At 38.4% G+C, this 21,413-nt stretch overlaps 1 protein-coding gene across 1 annotated transcript in view; it reads right to left on the reverse strand.

The window, feature by feature from the left end:
- Positions 1-21,413, reverse strand: part of ALG14 (ALG14 UDP-N-acetylglucosaminyltransferase subunit) — a gene marked incomplete at its 5' end in the record, with an annotated part of 113,998 nt that overhangs the window by 45,194 nt on the left and 47,391 nt on the right. The window contains one exon of the mRNA XM_079697816.1: positions 14,162-14,293. Coding sequence (XP_079553942.1) covers positions 14,162-14,293 — 132 coding nt within the window. The remainder of the gene's footprint in view (positions 1-14,161; positions 14,294-21,413) is intronic.

Here is a 21,413-nt window from a genome sequence, read left to right on the forward strand (position 1 = left end):
CAAGTATGATTTCATTAATCTTGGAAAACAAGAAGCAGTAGATGATTGCGATCTAATTGTTTCTTATTTGACTTGGCTTGAAAAATCTTATTCTCACTTAACTCCATTTATAGATAGGCATCTTGGGCCGGCTGACCTTTTCTTTGTCTAGCTAAGTTTCCTTTGAACATGCTATAAAGGTTTTGATCACCAAAAAATATAATACCAGATGAAGGTCATTACATAAAGAGAATCAAACCAACAGCAATTAAGGGGAAAAACAAAGTTCCTGTAAGGGTTCTGGCGTATCAACAAGAAGTTAATTGACTCTTCTTAATGTTTGAAACACATGTCAATCAACAAGGCAATAAAATTTTTATATACTATGCAAACAGTGGTAATCCCAGTTCAACCCAGTTGTGGCTCACCCCAGAAAATACCTAATTAAAAGAAAAAATCATAGTATCCCAGTTATGGACAATAACCCATTATCTATGTCATCAACTTGCTACTGCTATGAACTTAGGCATTTCACAGCTCAAACTGGATATAGAACATGGAAAAAAATGACTAAGTAAAATAATGGCTTTCTTTCATACAAAGCACGAGTGTACATGTAATAAATACATCTAAATTTGTCATAGTGAATTAAATCAGCTTCAGCTTCAGGCAAAAAGGCAGAGTATTAAGATGAAATGGTCCATTTCTTTCCAGTTGGTTATACATGTAGAATCTGAAATTTATTTTTTTACTTGATTAAAAATTAAATTAGGTTTCATTTTTACATGCAGAGTTCTTTCTCTGAGTATTTCATTTAACAACAGCCAGGTTGGAAGGAAGCCAGTAATCAAACACTTCAGACTTGGGAAAGCCTTCTGGTTTTTCAGACTCTTAATAAAGCCTGAGAAGAATACCAGTTTAGGGAGCGGGTGTCTTTGTTTTGGGGATGACTCACATCATTCAGTATTCATTCATTTATTTTTAAGTCATTCCACAAATATGTGGAAGGCACTTTTCTAGGAAGGGACCATGGGAAACACACAAATACATGGCCTTTACCCTCAAGAACTTTACAGATCTTTCCCCCTCAACATAAGCATTCCTCTACTTTAGTTTAATGATCAGCAACCTAACAAATTCAACGTTCTCTTCCTCACTTTGAAACAAACAAATTTCTTCTCAGGAGTATATTTTCAAGAGAGTATGAGATCAGCCCACTTATTCAAAGAATGATTCAAAGACTCCTACTTTTAGGAGAAACTAAAAAGACACAATAGAGAAGAAATATTTGGGTTTCGAGAGACAAAACAGTGAACTACAAGGACTACTTAAAATTCATATGACTGTGGGATCAATACATACATTACACTAGGGGAAAAAGGGCATAGAACGAATTATGAATGGCCAAGATCAATGAGACCATTTAGACATGGTTTTAGAAGGGCTAACGAAATGTTCCATGTCTCTCACAGTTATCTGTAGACCTATTAGATGGAAAATCAGCAAAGATATAGAAGGGCTCAGTAACAGGCAATTACAGAACACACCACACAGCAGAATACACATTCTTTTTAAGCACCCATGGACAATATATTCACCAAGATAGACTGTATCCTGGATCATAAAACATTACCTTAACAGGGCTTCCCTGGTGGCACAGTGGTTGAGAGTCCGCCTGCCGATGCAGGGGACACGGGTTCGTGCCCCGGTCTGGGAAGATCACACATGCCGCAGAGCAGCTGGGCCCGTGAACCATGGCCGCTGAGCCTGCGCGTCCGGAGCCTGTGCTCCGCAACGGGAGAGGCCACAACAGTGAGAGGCCCGGGTACCACAAAAAAAAAAAACAAAAAAAACATTACCTTAACATACATTAAAAAAAGAGTATGGGGCTTCCCTGGTGGCGCAGTGGTTGGGAGTCTGCCTGTCGATGCAGGGGGCGCAGGTTCGTGCCCCGGTCCGGGAGGATCCCACATGCCACGGAGCAGCTGGGCCCGTGGGCCATGGCCGCTGGGCCTGCGCGTCCGGAGCCTGTGCTCTGCAACGGGGGAGGCCGCAGCGGTGGGAGGCCCGCGTACCGCAAAAAAAAAAAAAAAAAAAAAAAAAGATAATAGGAAAAAAGTCTCCAAATACTTAGAAATTAAAGCACTCTAAATAATCCATGGGTCAAAGAAGAAGTATCAAAGGACATAAAAAATACTTAGAACCAAATGAAAATATAACATACCTACATTTGTAGGATGATGCTATAGCAGTGATGAAAGAGAAATTTATAACACTAAATGCTTACATTAGAAAAGAGGAAAGGTCTTCAATCAATAATCTAAGCCTCTACCTTAAGAAACTAGAAAAAGAAGGGCAAAATGAACCCAAAGCAACCACAAGAAAGGAAATAGTAAAGATAAGAGAAAATAAATGAAACAAAAAGCTGACTCTTTGAAAACATCAATAAAATTGGTAAGTCTCTAGCAAGACTGACAAATATAAAAAGAAAGAAAACAGAACTTGCCAATATCAAGAATGAAACCAAGGCTATAACCACAGATCCTAAAGCTGTAAAAGAGGACAATTGGGAACATTACAATTCTGTGCACATAAACTTGACAATTTAGATGAAATGGAATAATCCCTTGAAAACCACAAACTACTAAAATTCACCCAATATGAGACAGAGAATCTGAATAATCCTATGTCTATTAAAGAAATGTAATCTGTAGCTAAACACTTCTGAAAAAGAAATCTCCAGGACTAGATGGTTTCAGTGGAGAATTTTATCAAACATTTAAAAAAGCATTAACATAAATTCTAAACAGTCTCTTCCAGAAAACAAAGAGGATATGTCATTTTATAAGGCCAGTTTAATTTCAATACCAAAATCAGACAAAAATAGTACAAAACAAAAAGCCACAGACAAATATCCCTCATGAATATCATCATAAAAATTCACACAAATTATTAGCAAATGAAATCCATCTATATATAAAAATGTTATACAACATGATCAGGTAGGATTTATTCAGGGAATGCAAGCCTGTTTCAATATTTGAAAATCACTCAATGTAATGTACTGTATCAACAAAAAATTATGATTGTATCAATCAATGCAAAAAAAACTTGTAACAAAATTCATTTTGTCATTAACACATTAATTTTTCTATTGTCATTAATAAAAACATTCTCAGTAAACTAGGAATAGAGGTTGTGATGGTTAATTTTATGTGTCAACTTGACTGGACCATGGGGCACCCAGACATTTGGTGAAACATATGTCTGTGAGGGTATTTTGGGGTAAGATTAACATTTGAATCAGTAGACTGAGTAAAGCACATTGTCCTCCCTAATGTGGATGGTCCTCATCCAATCAACCGAACACTTGAACAGAACAAAAAGGCTGAGTAAAATCCTATCCTATTGATTTTGGTTCAGTTTTTCTGGAGAACCCTGACTAATAGAGAAGGGAAAGTTCTTCAATTCGACAAAGAGCATCTATAAAAAACCTACAGTTGACATCATACTTAGTGGTAAAAGAATGAAAGCTTTTTCCCTAAAATTGGAAAAGAGACAAAATTGTCTGCTCTCATCATTCATATTAAACATAACACTAGAAGTCCTAGCCAGTGCAATAAGCTAAGAAAAGGAAACAAATTATATACTGGTTGGAAGAGAAGAAATAAAATTTTTTCTATTTGCAGGACATATGATTGTCTAGAAAATCTATTTAAAAAAGCAAGATCTCAGGATATGAGATAAAAAAAGCTCAACTGTATTTTGATATGTTAGCAACAAACATGTAGAAACCAAAATTAAAAACACAATACTATTTATAACTTACAATTATTCCAAAAAAGTGAAATACCAAGATATTAATTTAAAAAACATGTACATGATCTTGATGCTGAAAATTACAAAACTTGGATAAATGAAATAAAAGGAGATCTAAATAAATGGAGAAGCATACCATGTCCACGGATTGGAAGACTCAATATAGTAAAGATGTCAATTTCCCCAAAACTGATTTATACATATAATGTAAGTCCTATCAAAATCCCAGCAGAATTCTGTTGTATACATAGACAAGCTTATTCTAAAATTTTTATGGAAGGGCAAAGGAACTAGAATATCTAAGACAATTTTGAAAAAGAAAAATAAAGTGGGAGAAATCACTCTACCAGAAGTTAAGATTTACTGTATACAGCTATAGCAAACACAGCAATGTGCTATTAGCAGAGGAAAAGACTCAGAGATGAATGCAACAGAGATTCCAGGAATAGATAAACACAAATACACCCAACTAGTAACTCCTTTAAAAAAAAAAAATTCCAACTGATTTTTAACAAAGGGGAAAAGCAATTCAGTGGAGGAAGGAAAGGTTTGTTTATTTGTTTTTAACACACTGTGCTGGGCATCCATAGGCAAAATGAGCCTTCATCTAAACCTCACACCTGATATAAAAATTGATTCAAAATGATTCATACATTTAAATGTAAAACATAAAACTATAAAACTATTACGGGAAAACATGAGGAAATCTTTGGGATCTAGGACTAGATGAAGAGTTGTTAGATGTGACAACAAAAGTATGATTCATGAAAGAAAATTTGATAATTAGACCTCATCAAAAGTAAAAATCTTTGTTTTGTGAAAGACCCTGTTAGGAAGATGAAAAGACAAGCTATGGACTGAGAGAAAATATTTGTAAACCACGTATTAGACAAAAGTCTTACATCTAAAATATACAAAGAACTCTCAAAACTCAAAAGTAAAACAAACCAATTAGAAAATGGGCAAAAGACATGAACAGACATTTCAGTGAAGAAGAGATATTAATGACAAATAAGTACATGACAAGATGTTCAACCTCATTAGCCATTAGGGAAATAAAAATTAAAAACACAATGGTATATCCCTACACACGTAAAAAATACTGATAATACCAAATGCTAGAGAGAATGCAGAGAAACTAGATCTTTCAGACATTGCTAGTGAGATGTAAAAATGGTACAGCCACTATGGAACATAGTTTGGCGTTTCTTATAAAAGTAAACTTGAACTTTCTATCAGACCCAGCAAACTTATTCTTGGGCATTTACCCAGATAAATAAAAACTTATGTCTATACAAAAACATGTACATGTATGTTCACAGTAGTTTTATTCATAGCAGCAAAAAAGTGAAAACAATTCAAATGTCCCTCAATGTATGAATGGTTAAACAAACTGTAGAACATCCATACAATGAAATCTTATTTAGCAATAAAAAGGAATTATTGATACATGTAAAAAACTGAATGGATCTCAAGGGCATTATGCTCAGTGAAAGAAGTCAATCTCAAAAAGTTCCACAGTGTATGATTCCATTTATAGAACATTCTTGAAATGACAAATTATAGTGATGGAAAACAGATTAGTGGCTACCATGGAACAGGGACTGGGGATAGCACAGGGGAGTTCCTTTGCAGTGATGGAACAGTTATGTATCTTGATACATGGATAAAACAGCATAGAACTATACACAAACACAACCACACATGAACACATATGAAATACAGTGAAAACTGAATAAGGTTTGTAGTCTAGTTGACAGTATTGTACTAATATCAAATTTCTGATTTTGATAATGCACTATGGTTATATAAGACCACCACTAGTAGAAGCTGGGTGAAGGGTACATGGAACGCTGTGTACTATTTCTTCAACTCCTTGTAATCTATAATTATTTCAAAATAAAAAAATGCTAAAAAAAATTGTGTTCAAATGTTTTTTTTTTTAATTTTTATTTTATTTATTTATTTTTGGCTGTGTTGGGTCTTCGTTGTGGTGCACGGGCTTCTCATTGCAGTGGCTTCTCTTGTTGCAGAGCTTCACACAGGCTCAGTAGTTGTGGCTCGTGGGCTCTAGAGCACAGGCTCAGTAGTTGTGGCACACGGGCTTAGTTGCTCTGCGGCATGTGGAATCTTCCCAGACTAGGGCTCGAACCTGTGTCCCCTGCATTGGCAGGCGGATTCTTAACCCCTGGGCCACCAGGGAAGTCCTAAATGCATTTTTTTTTTTTTGGGCGGTATGCGGGCCTCTCACCGTTGTGGCCTCTTCCATTGAGGAGCACAGGCTCCGGACGCGCAGGCTCAGCGGCCATGGCTCACAGGCCCAGCCGCTCCACGGCATGTGGGATCCTCCCGGACCGGGGCACGAACCCGTGTCCCCTGCATCGGCAGGTGGAGTCTCAACCACTGCGCCACCAGGGAAGCCCCTCTAAATGCTTTTTAAAAGAATCTCAAGCACCAAAATAAGCTGTAGGCTGAAGAGATGGAAAAACTATTTCTGATTTAAATAGTTTTTTTCCACCAACAGAATTACTCTCTATTTCATGCCTACCTGTTGTTTCTTTAGTCCACTTTTCTTGAAGCTAACTAAATATAAGCTTCTTGAGGACAAAGCTATATTTCATCCCTTTCAGTGCCTGCTGCAATACAGACATTAAAAAAAAAAAACTACTAGTTAAGTTTTTAATTGAGTGAGTTATCTAATTCTGGCAAATCTGATACATTTCTAAAGAGAACTAGAATTATGCTACTCTGACTAGCTCTGTGACCTTGGTTACTTAGACCTCTCTGGATTCTGAGCTCCTCATCTACAGAATGACAGTAAAGAGTATTGTGTCAGAGAACTGTTAGGAGAATTAAATGAGTTAATATATGCGAAGTACTTAGAATAGTGCCTGACACATAGGGAGAGTTCAATAAATGTTATTTTTCTAAAAATTTTTAAAAATACAACTTTTAGGTGTTCCGGTCACATGAATGAAAATGATAAATCAGTAAAACATTTAAGTGTCCATTTCCTTTAACTTCTATTGGATTTAAATGAAAAGAGTTTATGGGGTTTATAGAGGAAAATCCCAAAACGCCATCTTAACAGTATCCATAATATTTAACCTTATAAAAATGACTACCTTGCTACTGTATTCAGGTCTTAAGTTCCAGATCCCATTAATTTCTAATAGCAAGAAAATACTATATTTAAAATGCTAATTAATAAAAATTCAGTCTAAAGATTTCAACCTTATATACATTATGTGACACTCACTCAACTGACTTATTAATCTTTCACTCTTCTTAAAATGACCTTTTCCTATTCTCTGACTGATTAACTCTTATCCACCTTTGCTTAAATGTCATCTCCACTCTCAAGCCTTATCCAGATCCCCAAAGAGGACCTATCACACTGCAACCACCCAGCTGTGGGCAAGACTGCTGTCCACTGTGCTTACTTACTTTTATACTTCTCACACACAGTATAAATCCTGTCACAGAGTAGGGTCCTTGACAAGTATCTGTGAATGAATGAACCACTGAGTTCTTCTTGTGATACTCCCACAGCAATCTTCACTTACCACCATAAGGCACTTGGCACACTACATTATAATTACTTTCCCATTTGTCTCCCCCACTAGAGTGTAAGCTCTTTGAGGGAAGGGCCCACAGCTCACCCATGCACAGTGACTGGACCATTCATCAAAGATACGTACTGTGAGGCTACCAAGTGCCAGGCACTGTTGCATCAGTATAATGAACAAGGCAGTTGCAGTTTCTTATGGAATGACAAACACATACATAAAAAAGATAGCTTTTTATTGGGATTAGTACTATGAAGAAAATAAAGCAGGGAAGTCTGACAGAGGGATGAGGACATGAGCCGGAGGAAGGGCTAGTATCAGGATAGGCCTTTGTGAGGAGGTAACATTTGAGCTCAGAGAACAAAAAGGAGCCAGTCACGTTTACAGCAGGGGTGAAGAGCCCCATGCACAGGGAATGGCAAGTACAAAGGCTCTGAGGAATCAGTTGGGTTTGTTGGAAAAAAACAAAAAAAACAAACAGGCAGGTCTGGCTGGCACACAGTAAACTAGGGGAAGAGAGGAGGAGAAGAGGTCAGAGAAGCAGGTTGGGCTAGAGCGTATAGGCTACACTGAGAAATTTGGACTTTGTCCTAAGAGCACAGAAAACCGCTGGATGATTTTAAGTGTGGAGTAACAGAATCTGATGTACGTTATAAAAGAAATCACATTGGTTGCTAAGTGGTGAAGCAACTGTGGGGGATCATGAACTTCCTTCCATAGGCAGACAAATTAAGAGGCTATGCAGTGTGGGTGGGGTGGCGCTGCATGGTGTGGGGCAGAAAGATGGACAGAAACAGACAGAAATCACGGTAAATTGAGAAGACATGGCTGGCAGGCCTTGCTATTGAACAGGGGAAATAGGTGTGGCAGAGAGGAATCAAAGATGTCTCCTGAGGATCTGACTTGAGCAAGTTTACCAAGATGGGGAAAAGTAGGAAATATCTACTATCTTGAACCAAGAAACTTTCAGATGCCTACTGGATATACAAGTGGAAAAGTAGTACATGTTAGGCACTTAATATAGACTTTCAGTAACTAACACTTCGAGGATGATAGACTCACCTAAAATCAAACATATAATATAGCATTCCAAACATGACCAACTCTATTTACTGCTTCCAAGATTACAAACGTAAAATAATAAGCGATTGAAATGACGAGAAATCGCAGTTCATTTGATAAACTATGTCATTTTTGGCTGCTACTGATGCTCCCTGACCCAGATTTTTAATTCAGCAAAGGTGCTGAATTTTATGTTAGAAATTTTAGACAAATGCTGTAACTCGATTCTGGTATTTGTGCCACTTAGAGAGGGTCTTAAAAACACTGGAGAGGTGAGGTGCCGAGAGGAGCAAGCAATGACTCACCAAATCACTTTTACTCAAAGATACGTACATGCCATATATGAAGCTACTGGGAGCCAAAGGTTTTGATGCTTTTGGCCATGATTCACATTTTAAAACTCATATTTGTTAAGATAAGTTACACAGAGTAAAATTTACCCTTTTTAGAGTACAGGTCTGAGTTACGACAAACACATACAATTAAGTAACGACCACCATCACCACTAAATCAAGATACAGAATGGCTTCTCACCCAAAAAAGTTCTTTCAAGTCTTTTTGTAGTCAGTCCCTCCCCCACCCCTGGAGGCTGAAAACCAATGATCTATGTTCTGTCCCATTATCTTTTTAAACTCAAGAATAATCTTATGAACTTATGACTCTGATTCACAGGATGCCTGGCAAAGCCATATTTCTTGAAAAATATGATACGTGAAACACCAGAACCACCTAAAAAGTATTTAATGCCCTTGTAAAAAAAAGAAACCATCCAGTCCAATTACTAAGGATTAGATTCAGGCCTCCAAAACAGAGTTTATAACTTTCCTCTAAGATGCTTTTTGTCCAATAATTGGCTTGGATGAAACAAGCATGACTTTCAATATACACTCAACAAGCAGATTTACACATTTTTTCCTCAAAACAACTTGATGTTTTTGATTACTATCTCATTCAAAAAGTTAAATTAAGATATAAAACATTACATATACTCACAATGGTTTTATATATGATTTTCTATAACAGGAAACTGGTAAATATGAATTTGATTAATTTTCTAAGTCAATCTCATTTTCAAAATTCTGTAATAATACTTTTTTAATAATACTGTTCCTCTTATTTTAATTATCCATTTTGAATTTTAAAAATATTCTATTTGGGGCTTCCCTGGTGGCGCAGTGGTTGAGAGTCCGCCTGCCGATGCAGGGGACATGGGTTCGTGCCCCGGTCTGGGAAGATCCCACGTGCCGCGGAGCGGCTAGGCCCGTGAGCCATGGCCACGGAGCCTGCGCGTCCGGAGCCTGTGCTCCACAACGGGAGAGGCCGCAACAGTGAGAGGCCCGTGTACCGCAAAAAAAAAAAAAAAAAAAAAAAAATTCTATTTTGACAAATATACATGACACTTAATTTTGAAATATATACTATTATTATTATTCAATTAGATCAGGCTTTGTTAAATCTACTAAAGCAGATACTTAATTTGATCTGTTGGGATCTATTTAAATTTTATACTCTTATTTAGAGGGAGTGATGTTTAATGTAATTTATTTTAAAAGTAATTTATTAACTGATTCTTAATTGGCCTGAATGAATGAACACATCTTCCATGGTGAGCCAGAAATGGTGGCATACAGTCCAGTGGTTAAGGCCTTGGGCCTTGGAATCAGAAAGACCTGGATGCTAGACCTAGCTCTGTTATTTACTGATTGTGCATACACTCTGGGCAAGTAACTTCCTGTCTCACAAAGCCTCACTTCCCTCCTCCATTAAATGTGCATAACAGTACTACCCACCTCATACAGCATGAATGCCAGTACTTAGGACTAGGTCTGGTACATGTAAGTGTGCTCAATAAACGTTAGCTAGTACATACTGGATGGAATTTCCATTTAAAAAACATTGAAATGTTCTATTATTCAGCATTTGCTCTGAAACAACAAGGAAAGTGACTTTATATTTTATAGATGACAAAGTGAGGCACAGAGACAGTTGAATGGAGAGCAGACTTACCGGCCCAGGTGCATACAGTTAAAGAGAAGCAGAAAGTCACCTGGTTGTTCAGACAACTCAAGTAATTTAAAGTCTGATGCTACTATAGTTTCTAAAAATGGGGTTTTCTTTTTTTTTTTTAAGAAGTAAAGAAGAAATTTTGTTGAAAATCATAAGAAAGCTAAGGATGCATAAAAAAAGACATATGGATCAATGGAACAGAATAGAGACCCCAGAAATAAACACAGGCACCTATGGTCAATTAATTTTTGACAAAGGAGGCAAGAACATCCAATGGAGAAAAGACAGTCACTACAGCAAGTGGTATTCGGAAAGCTGGACAGCCGCAGGTAAATCAATGAAGTTAGAACACACCCTCATACCATACACAAACATAAACTCAAAATGGCTTAAAGACTTAAATATAAGACATGATACCATAAAGCTCCTAGAAAATAACATAGGGAAAACATTCTCTGACATAAATTGTAGCAATGTTTTCTTAGGTCAGTCTCCCAAGGCAATAGAAATAAAAGCAAAAATAAACAAATGGGACCCAATCAAACTTATAAGCTTTTGCACAGCAAAGGAAACTGTAAACAAAACAAAAAGACAATCTACATACTGGGAGAAAATATTCACAAACGATGCGACCGACAAGGGCTTAATTTCAAAAATATACAAACAGCTCATATACAAAAAAACAAACAACCCAGTCAAAAAAAATTGGCAGATCTAAAGAGACAATCCTCCAAGGAAGACATACAGATGGCCAACAGGTACATGAAAAGATGCTCAACACTGCTAATTACTAGAGAAATGCAAATCAAAACTCACACTAGTCAGAATGGCCATCATCAAAAAGTCTACAAATAATAAATGCTGGAGAGGGTGTGGAGAAAAGGGAACCCTCCTACACTGTTGGTGGGAAAACAGTATGGAGGTTCCTTAAAAACCTAAAAATAGAGTTGGCATATGATCCAGCAATTCCACTCCTGGGCATATATCCAGAAAAGACGAAAACTTTAATTTGAAAAGATACATGCACCCCAATGTTCATAGCAGTGCTACATATGATAGCCAAGACATGGAAGCAATGTAAGTGTCCATCAACAGATGAATGGATAAAGAAGATGTGGCATATATATACAACAGAATATTGCTCAGCCATAAAAAAGAATGAAATAATGCCATTTGCAGCATCATGAATAGCACTAGAGATTATCACATACTAAGTGAAGTAAGTCAGACAGAGAAAGACAAATACCACATGATATCACTTATTTGTGGAATCTAAAAAAATGATACAAATGAACTTATTTACAAAATAGAAGCAGATTCACAGACATAGAAAACAATCTTATGGTTACAAAGGGGAAGCGGGGGAAGGATAAATTAGTTTGGGGTTAACAGATACAAACTACTATATATAAAATAGATAAACAACAAGGTCCTACTGTACAGCACAGGGAACTATATTCAATATCTTGTAATAACCTATAATGGAAAAGAATCTGAAAAAGAATATATATATGTATATATGTATAACTGAATCACTTTGCTGTATACCTGAAACTAACACAACACTATAAATCAACTATACTTCAATTTAAAAAAGGCAAAAATATTCAAAAAGAAAAATAAAATTAGTGCCATTTACAATTTTAAAAAAAGAAAGCCAAGGATGAATACAGGAGAGATATGCATGTTGTCCTTAACCATTAACTTTGTGTGTGTGTACAAGGGAATTTCATTAAGTGGGAGTTCATTTTGTGAAGCCAGCCACATCAAAGCAACTGACTGGATAATGTTCAGGTTTGAAATAATTTTGAAAACTCAGTTTAAAACAGAAATAAGTATTTCACATTTCCCCCCTTTTCCCTTTTTATTCCTTTAGAAACATAATAGTCTTTTTTTCCCTTTCACTCTTTATAGGCAAATTTATGGTACTCATAAAATTTTAGACTAAGTTTGAAGGAAACTGAGAGGACATCTGGTCCAATCCTTTTGTTTTAAGGTAGAGAATGATGCCCAGAAGGGAACTAAAATAGAATAAGAGCCAAAGTGAGCCTGGGACCAAGTGTCCTAATGCCCCATCAGTTACTCTTCCTACTACAAGGGTATCAAAATACTTAGGCTGGGCAGTCACCAGAGCTCCTCCATGTCCACAGCAGACATCAGCCATCATGTCACTACTTCCTTCTCACCTTCACACCTTAGAGTCCTGAAGTCACCACATTCAACCTGGTTGCTGCCATTGACAGTAGTCATGCCCCCAGTGATTTAGTAAATGTAAACCCCAAATTTCCAGCTTAAAATGTGAAGACCTTTTTTCTTCCTTCCATTTTGTCTCTTAAGTTTCAGAAATAATTAAATCTTTAAGAGTGGTAATGATCTTTTAGGAAAACATCTGAGTTCCACACTCTTAAAATGTGGTTGGAGACTGTGAGATAAACTTATCCTGTCAAAAATTTAAAAATAAATATAAGCAAAATTAATCTATGGTGATAGAAATCACCAGAAAGTGGCTGCTTGGGAAGGGGCAGGTGGGGTGATGGAAATGTTCTATATCTTGATAGAGATGTGGTCAAACTATATACTTAAGATCTATGCATTTCACTGTTTGTAAATTATAGCTTTTAAAAAAATCTAAAGTACTCACGTAGACAATTCAGATTTTAAAACTCTCATCCAAGGGAGGGACCTGAATTGCAATACAGCTGGTGAAAGGCAATGACCAAACTGATAGAGATCTTTCAAAATCATCGTAGCTAAATGCATTTTCGTTCAGTTATTCATGAGAATAACATCCACTGTGCCAGAACTCATGTATAAGGAAAGCAAATAAAGAGTTTCTTTAAGGCTATGCAGATTAATGGATTCTGCCTTAAACAGGAATGAGAGTATTATTTAAGTACTGTGTACACTATTGTGATAACATATCTGCTGATCTGCATTGCCTACTGAAGTGCATTTAGCATTTAGTAATAGAGCTTCATCCTAAAGACCACAGAGAACTTAAGACTTTTATAGATAAGGAAGGTAAGGTTTAATACAGTGCACTAAAGCCTTCACATTTCTATTTTCTGTATAACTTTCCTATAAAAACTTCAGTGTGTATGACATTCTGCCAACTGCATATCATTTTCTGGTAACAGAGCTTTTTGGTTTTGTTTTTGTTTTTTTGTGCCTACTAGATTGCTAACGTAAAAAAAAATTTTATTGGGGTATAATTGATTTACAATGTTGTGTTAGTTGTGTTAGTTTCAGGTGTATAGCAAAGTGCATCAGCTATACAAATACACATATCCACTCTTTTTTGGATTCTTTTCCCATACAGGCCATTACAGAGTATTGGTAACAAAGTTTTGACAAAATAAGAAGAGTACTGAAAAGGAATAAAAAAAACTGGCTCTTCTCTGGCTGACAAGTAAGCACATGACGTTGGCTCAGAAACCACAGGTGGCTAGCAGCACAAATTGGTGAAAGATAGTGCTCGGTTAGTCCTTATTGCCATGAGACAGAGGGGAGAAAAGGGCAAATTTAGAGTTCAAGTTATAGCTAGAAAGGGAAGGCAAATTTCCCACCTCTCTGAGCAAAGTGCATTGAGATAAATTTTAGCACACATTAGTAAAAGGTCTGGTATAGTATCTGGCACACTGATGAATGGTAGCTGTTCAAGAAAACAATATGTCCTGTTACTAATGAAGGATCCACAGGAGACTGACCTTCTCTCTCATACGTACCAAATCTGGCTTCACTCGGTGAGTCAGGGGGAAGGAGAGCCACATAGAGTACAAGGTGGTGAGTACCGTGGACAGCCAGGACTGCTGGACCTCCCGGCTTCTGGGAATGCGGTGAATATAGTATTCGGGTAACTAGAAGGAAATAGTGAAAATGCAAATCAACTGGGCCAGTGATACTGAAGTTAAACATAGTAACAGTTAACATTTGTATAAACAGGAAATGCTCTCTCAATTTTAATTTTCATTGGAAATATTTTTAAACTAAGTTATAAAGCCTTTTTCGTGCTTTATACAACACACATCACTGGGTTATGACAAAAAGTTCCTGAATATGATTCAAAATGTTAAAGTCAGTGTTGACAATAAGCTGGGGGAAATTTTCTATAAAATATGTTTCAGGCAAAGACCTTAACATACTTATATACAAAGAGTCCTTACAAATCAGTATAAGTAACCAAGTATCAAGATGGGCAAAGGAGATGGACAGACAATTCCAAACAGAAGAAACACAAACAGCCAATAAACATTTGAAAAGATCGTTAACAATTAAACACAAAAGAAAGCAATGAGTCATTTTTCACCTATCTAATTGGTAGAGATTGTGGATACTCAGTGTTTTTGAGGATGTAGGGAAATAGACATTTACATTCCCTGGGCAAATACATTAGAACAACTTTTTGGGAGGGCAATTTAGGAATATCTATCAGAATTTTACGTGTGTCTATTTTTGATCCAGCATTACTGCTACCAGAAATACATCCCACAGACTTACCCACATGCTATCTACTTTATCACTGTTTGTATTTGTGGAAATTGGAAACAGCCCAAATATCCTCCAACAGGGATTGGAGAAGTCCATACAATAAAATATATGGAGACACGTGAACAAATGACAGATTTATATGAACAGATATGGAAGATGTGTCCAGATAAGTTGTTAAAGTGAATATACACATTGCAGGACAGTATGTTTAATATGGTCCAGTGTGTATTAACAAATCACACAGCTGTGTGTGTCTGTATACACATTGGTACACATATCAGTATTTGCATGAAGAAAATCTGGAACTGTTTGCCACAAACTATATGATGTGGAAGGGATTACACAGGGAACTGAATACCAGAAGGTGAGAATCACTGGGAGTTTCTTGCAGCCTGGCTACCACAAACGTTAAGTCAGAGAGTAAAGGACTAAATACCTAATACATTCCTCTCCCCATCCCCCCACCTTTGGCCTTGAGGAACAATATGCTCCTAGAGAAAAGAACAGAAAAACCTTTTCCTAAACTAGTGGAAGACACAAAACTACTGGTCCTAAGTTTTTTCAAATTTAGAAAAAGGTGTGAGATTGTGTGTGGAGGCTTCTGTTATGCTCCAGGAGGGCATCTGTGTAGCTCCTATAAAAACTAAAACGGGCTGCCCATGTGACCACTCTGTTTCACATATGATGGGTAGTCCCTCTTCCTCCCATACTACACCAGTGGGGAAAGAAAGATCTGGACTCAATATGTTATTCATTATTTTTATTTATTTATAATAAATGAATAATTTATTTATATCAATGTTTTTTATTTATTTATTATATCAATGTTTTTTTTTCTTCCAAAGGATTAAGGTACTAAATGTTCAACTAGAAAATAATACTGAATAGTTCCCAAACTATAGACCACACAAGGGGCAGTATCCAAAAGGGGGCAAACTTGTAAGGAATCTTGTTGGAAGTTTGTGCTTGCCTAATTTGTGGAGATTATTAATTTAAAAACATGTAATGGGTAAAACAGTACTGAAACTGAGCCTCCCTAAAACTGAGTTTCCTTACTGAGCTTATGATTAATCTCTCTATCCAAATCATTATTCCCTTTCTTGTCCCCTCTGACCTCTATCCTGTGCTAACTGAACACTTATCCACCAGAGTCAGTTGACTAAAATTGCTGTTGTCCATAACATCGTTAATGCACTAAAATTACTATTATATATATCATCATTAACATACAAACCCAGGTTGTTTCTCCAGGGCAAGATGAGCTAACAGACCCCTGAGCCACGGACCACCTGGTTTGAGCCTCATAAACCAGAACATCCTGACTCCCAAAACTATGATTAAGAAATGTCACAAGACAATTAATCCCAGCCTTTGTTCATCCCTTTAAAAAAAAAAAAATCCCTAACTCAAAGACCAAGTGGGAATGGATCTGAGGCTTGTCTCCCACACTCTTGCTTGGCCCCTTGCAATAAACCCTTACTTTGCTGCAAACTCTGGGCTGTCAGAGTTTGGCTTTCTGCGCTGTGGGTACATGAGGCCTTGCTTGGTTTCAGCACTATAGAGCCAAAATGCCTAATCAGAAACCTTTTGGATCAGAAGTGTTTCGAACAGGTAATACAGGACATATACCATATATTACATAATATCCACCACTGAAGATTGGAGAAGTAACCAAACATATTAACATTTCTATAGCAAAACACGACCATTCACACTAAGTGGGATAAAGACTATACTCTTCATGCCAATTCAAACCAGGTTTTACTGTCAAATAAACTTGTGACAAACTTGGAACATTTTTTTCTCCCTCAGTTTTCCTAGCTTTCTAGGATTTCAGATCAGAGATTGTGGACCTGTACTACAAAATACATTTGAACCCAATAAGATGTCAGTATTATTATAGTAAAAATAGCCCAGTAGGGTCTCATTATAAAGGTTTTTTCAATGTTACTTCAAAAATTTGAGGCCTGATCTTAATATCTGTAATATTTTCTTTAAAAAACCATGGGTGTCTACCATGTCCCTTGAATCTTTTAAAGCTGTGAGCATATAACTTTTTAAAAAATTTTATTTTATTGAAGTTTAGTTGATTTACAATGTTGTGTTAATTTCTGCTGTAGAGCAAAGTGATTCAGTTATACATATTCTCTTTCATATTCTTTTCCATTATGGCTTATCACAGGATACTGAATGTAGCTCCCTGTGCTATACAGTAGGACCTTGTTTATCCATTCTACATATAACAGTTTGAATCAGCTAATCCCAAACTCCCAATCCATCCCTCTCCCCTCCCCCACCCCCTTGGCAACCACAAGTCTGTTCTCTATATCTGTGAGTCTTTTTCGTAGATACGTTCATTTATGTCATATTTTAGATTCCATATATAAGTGATATCATATGGTATTTGTCTCTTTCTAACTTACTTCACTTAGTATAATAATCTCTAGGTCCATCTATGTTGCTGCAAAGGGCATTATTTCATTCTTTTTTATGGCTGAGTAGCATTCCATTGTATATATATACACACCACATCTTCTTTGCTTATAGCTATGTAAAGAAGCAATGAACTGTATTTTTGGGTATTTTTAGTGTCCTGAGGGGCTGGAAGGGGTGGTCAGCCTGACTCTGGCTCTGGAAGCCCAGCTCCCCTGACTCCATCTGAGCTCCAGAGAGGCAAACACAAAAGCCTGGTAGGGCCTACGCAAGGGTCTGGAGACAGCTCTCTTAGACTTGGACATGGAAGAAAAGACTACATCTCGTCCCGGGGAGCAGCCCGAGGAAGCAGAGAAAGTGGGTTCTGGAAGTCTCCAGTCCAGTCCCAGAAGGACAGAAACTAGTGGAGGCATGTTCTGGGTTGCAACCTGAGGGTCCTCCTAGATGGAGACTAGAAAAACAGGCCTGAGGTTGAGCAAACAAGGTAGTGACTGAAGAGTGATGACCTGTCTTCTGACTTCTGGCTGCACCATGGAAGGAGCCCAACCTCAGCCTTCAGATCAGATGCTAGGCTGGGGAGGGGAGTCTTGGTTCCACTTGTGGGCTGGAGCTAACTGAGCCAATGATCTCATGCATACAGTGACCCACCACTCAGTTTGCACAGGATGGTCCCAGTTTATGCCTGTAGTCCTGGCATAATTATTAATAGTACTCCCTTCTGCTCTCAGAAGTATGCCAATTTAAATGATAAAGTATATGGTTACCCACAGGGTGGGCAAGGAGTAGGTTCTTCCTAGTGATAGGGAAGGAAATTTACTCAGAATAGCCCAAGGCAAGGTGATGCAAGAATCTACATTACCATCAAGGACAAGAGTCTAAGTGGTAGCTGGGAAGAAAGCCAAGCTGGAAGTCCTACCAGTGAGATAAACAGGAAAACAGAGAGTTGGTGACCAGCGTGGGGAAATGCGGGTGGTGAGGATTGAGCCAGGCAAGGGGTCAGAACCATGACCCTGACTGGCAGGAGAGCGGGGACGGGGGGCAGGGTCCATATGTTACCCCTCTCTGGCTTATGGCTCTACGCTAGAGAGGCCTATACCTCCAAACCCCATCTAAGTCTTCGCCACATTATGACGTTTTGATAATAAGTTCAGGGAACTGGAAATCCTACCAAAAAAGAGATTTCTCTCCAAATCCAAGCCTCTTCCCACCCATTCCCCCCACCTGATCAGTTCTCAGAGGCACCTTTCCCGACTGACCTTTCTAAATAACCCTGCTCTTCCCACCTGTATGCACACTCCTCTCTCCTCCATCACCAGGCTTGCTTTTTGTTTTAAAATTACTCTATTTCCTCTACTGGCATATTATATGTTTATTTACTGATACCTCCACGAGAATATAACTTACCTGAGGACGCCAGGAACTCTGATGGTTGCAATCTCAGTGCTTGTAAGAGTATTTGGTTTACAGTTGGTGTGCAATACATATTTATTGAATAAATGATTCAATATGTTTTTGCATATTAATATAAAATAACTCAGTCTTCCTGTCACCTACCTGAGATGTTCTTAGACTGGGAATGCAGAAAGGACACAAAGGAGGTAATTTCACAGTGCTTAACCTGGGGCCTTATTTGTAAGGTCCACTCAATAAATGGGTTGAACTGAAAGGATGGAATTCCTGGGGCAAGAGGGAAAATGCCAGAGCAAAGCAGGGTATTGAGAGTTTATAAACAGCCAGAGTCAGGAGGCACCAAACCCTAAGAGGCGATGAGAAGGAACCAAAGACAAACGCCCCCTCCCCATCAATGTGTCCTAGATACACAGCCTAGAGGGCCTCAAGGAACTTCTCAGCCCTTGTGGGTCCTGTCCCCAGAAAATAAGTCCATGAGAGAAGACTGTCCTGAGGCTTTGAGGTCTGAGCACAAAGGGAAAGGGAGTCTGCTAGGTTAAAGCGACCAGAGCCTTCCACTGTACACCTAAAACTTCTTGAAAAATTCTATACCCACTGGTTCTGTATTAAACCTGCTATGCAGGGGTGCAGTCAAGTGGATGGAAACCTGGGGCCATCTTGATAGGGACAGAGCCCTCAGAATAGCTATGCCTGATACACAGAAGTTGGTGTTAGGGTATCTGATGTCCTGTATCACCTAGAAGAAATACTGAGAACCAGGCCATGACAAAATCTTAAGAGAGTTTTTATTACTTTATATAGTTTTAGAAGATAATCAAATATATAAAGAAGTCAATGAAGAAAAATTATCAATAGAATGCTTGTATTTTGGTCTTCACTAAAGTTCCTTTGAAGACAAAGGAATGGGAGAGAGTTTCAGAGAGCTACAATTTAGGCTCGGCTATGACCAGGCATTCCTAGGGGTTGTGGCATCTAGAGAAATCCAAGTGAAGGCACCTTTATAGACATACTGTTTTTATTAGTCTGTACCTCTGCCTTGAGGAAACTGTCCCTGATCCTCTTCTATGTGCTGTTAATGGGATGCAGGACACAAAGGATACTTCATCCATCATTTTACCCCCGAGCCCCATCTCCAGACCCAACATTTGGTTTCAGAGTGGCCACATGACCCAAGCAGGGTCAGTCTTTTCCTGGATTCTTATAGAGACACAGGGAAAGCTCTTCCTTTTAGAAATACTGTGGGCTGCTAAACTGGCCCTCAATAATCCATTCTACTGGGGTAAGAAATACATACTTGTTTTGGTATTCCTCTATTCACTAGGCTTTTCTGTAACAACTCAAAACTGAACTATCATATTTGCCACCAAAACATGCTATTCCTGTGTTCCCAAGCCAGAAATTGACAGATGAACAGTAGAACCTATCATAAACAGGTTTCCTGAATAGATGTGATGATCATGAAGACCTATGTTGGGACTGGCAGGGACGAGGGTTGGTGGGGGCCACTCTGAAACCAAATTTTGGGTCTGGTGATGGGGGTCAGGGGGTGAAATGATGGATGAAGCATCCTTTGTGTCCTGCATCCCATTAATAGGACATAAAAGAGGGTCAGGGGCAGTTTCCTCAAGGCAGAGGTACAGACTAATAAAAACAGTATGTCTATAAAAACTGCCCCCATGTTTCCTTCTTCCAAAACCTCTACACGCGTTCCTACCTACCCACCTATTCCCAACATCCCCGCTACTCTCATGGTCCAAGCCATCACCACCTCTCACTGTGACTATTACAACTGCCTCTCAAGTCGTCTCTGCTTCTTCTCTTGCTCCCCTTCATTTTATTCTTTACAGAATCTCCAGAGCGATCTTTTTATAATGTACAGCAGATCTTTCTTTCTCCCGTTTAAAACCCTCCAAAGGCTCACCACTGCACTTGGGATAAGATCCAGGTTTCTTACAACTGCCTCCAAGGTCCCATGTAGTCTGGCGCTGGCTTATGTCTCTAGCCGCTCCCTGCTCACTCCCTCCAACCACACGGGTCTTCTTTCTGCTGTTTGAATGTGTCAGACTCATTCCTTCCTGAGGGCCTTTTCTGCTCATTCTGAGCTGTCTGCCCTGCTCCCAGACTGTCTCATAGGAAGCTCCTTCCTGCAAGTCAGGTCTCGCTTGACCATTATCTCCTCAGAGAGGATGCAGTTCTCCCCGACCATCCCCTACCCCCAAAACATGGTTGCCCTCCACCGCACTGTCTTATTTTACCATCTTCACAGCAATTTATTGGTAACTCAAATTAACTTGCTCATTTATAGTTTGTCTGATTGCTGTCTGCCTCTCTCCCCAGAACGTAAGCTCCGTGAGAGGAAAGGACTTCATCTCGCTGCCCACTGTGATCCTGATGCGCAGAATGCTGTTTCACACATCATGGGTGCTCATCACTACTCGCTGAATAGATAAATGACTGTCATTACAGTTTCTAGAAGCTCAGTCTGTGGTCTGTTCTGGGGAAGATACTAACTCCTTATCTCATAACATCTCAGGAATGTAAGAGACCAATTAATCGAACCTTCTCACTTCACAGGTGAGGCATCTGAACCTTCCCACGGGGACAGAGCCAGCAAGTGGTAGAGCCAGGACCTGAACCCAGGCTTTC

Source organism: Hyperoodon ampullatus (assembly GCF_949752795.1).
Source record: "Hyperoodon ampullatus genome assembly, chromosome: 2".
Lineage (NCBI taxonomy): Eukaryota > Metazoa > Chordata > Mammalia > Artiodactyla > Ziphiidae > Hyperoodon > Hyperoodon ampullatus.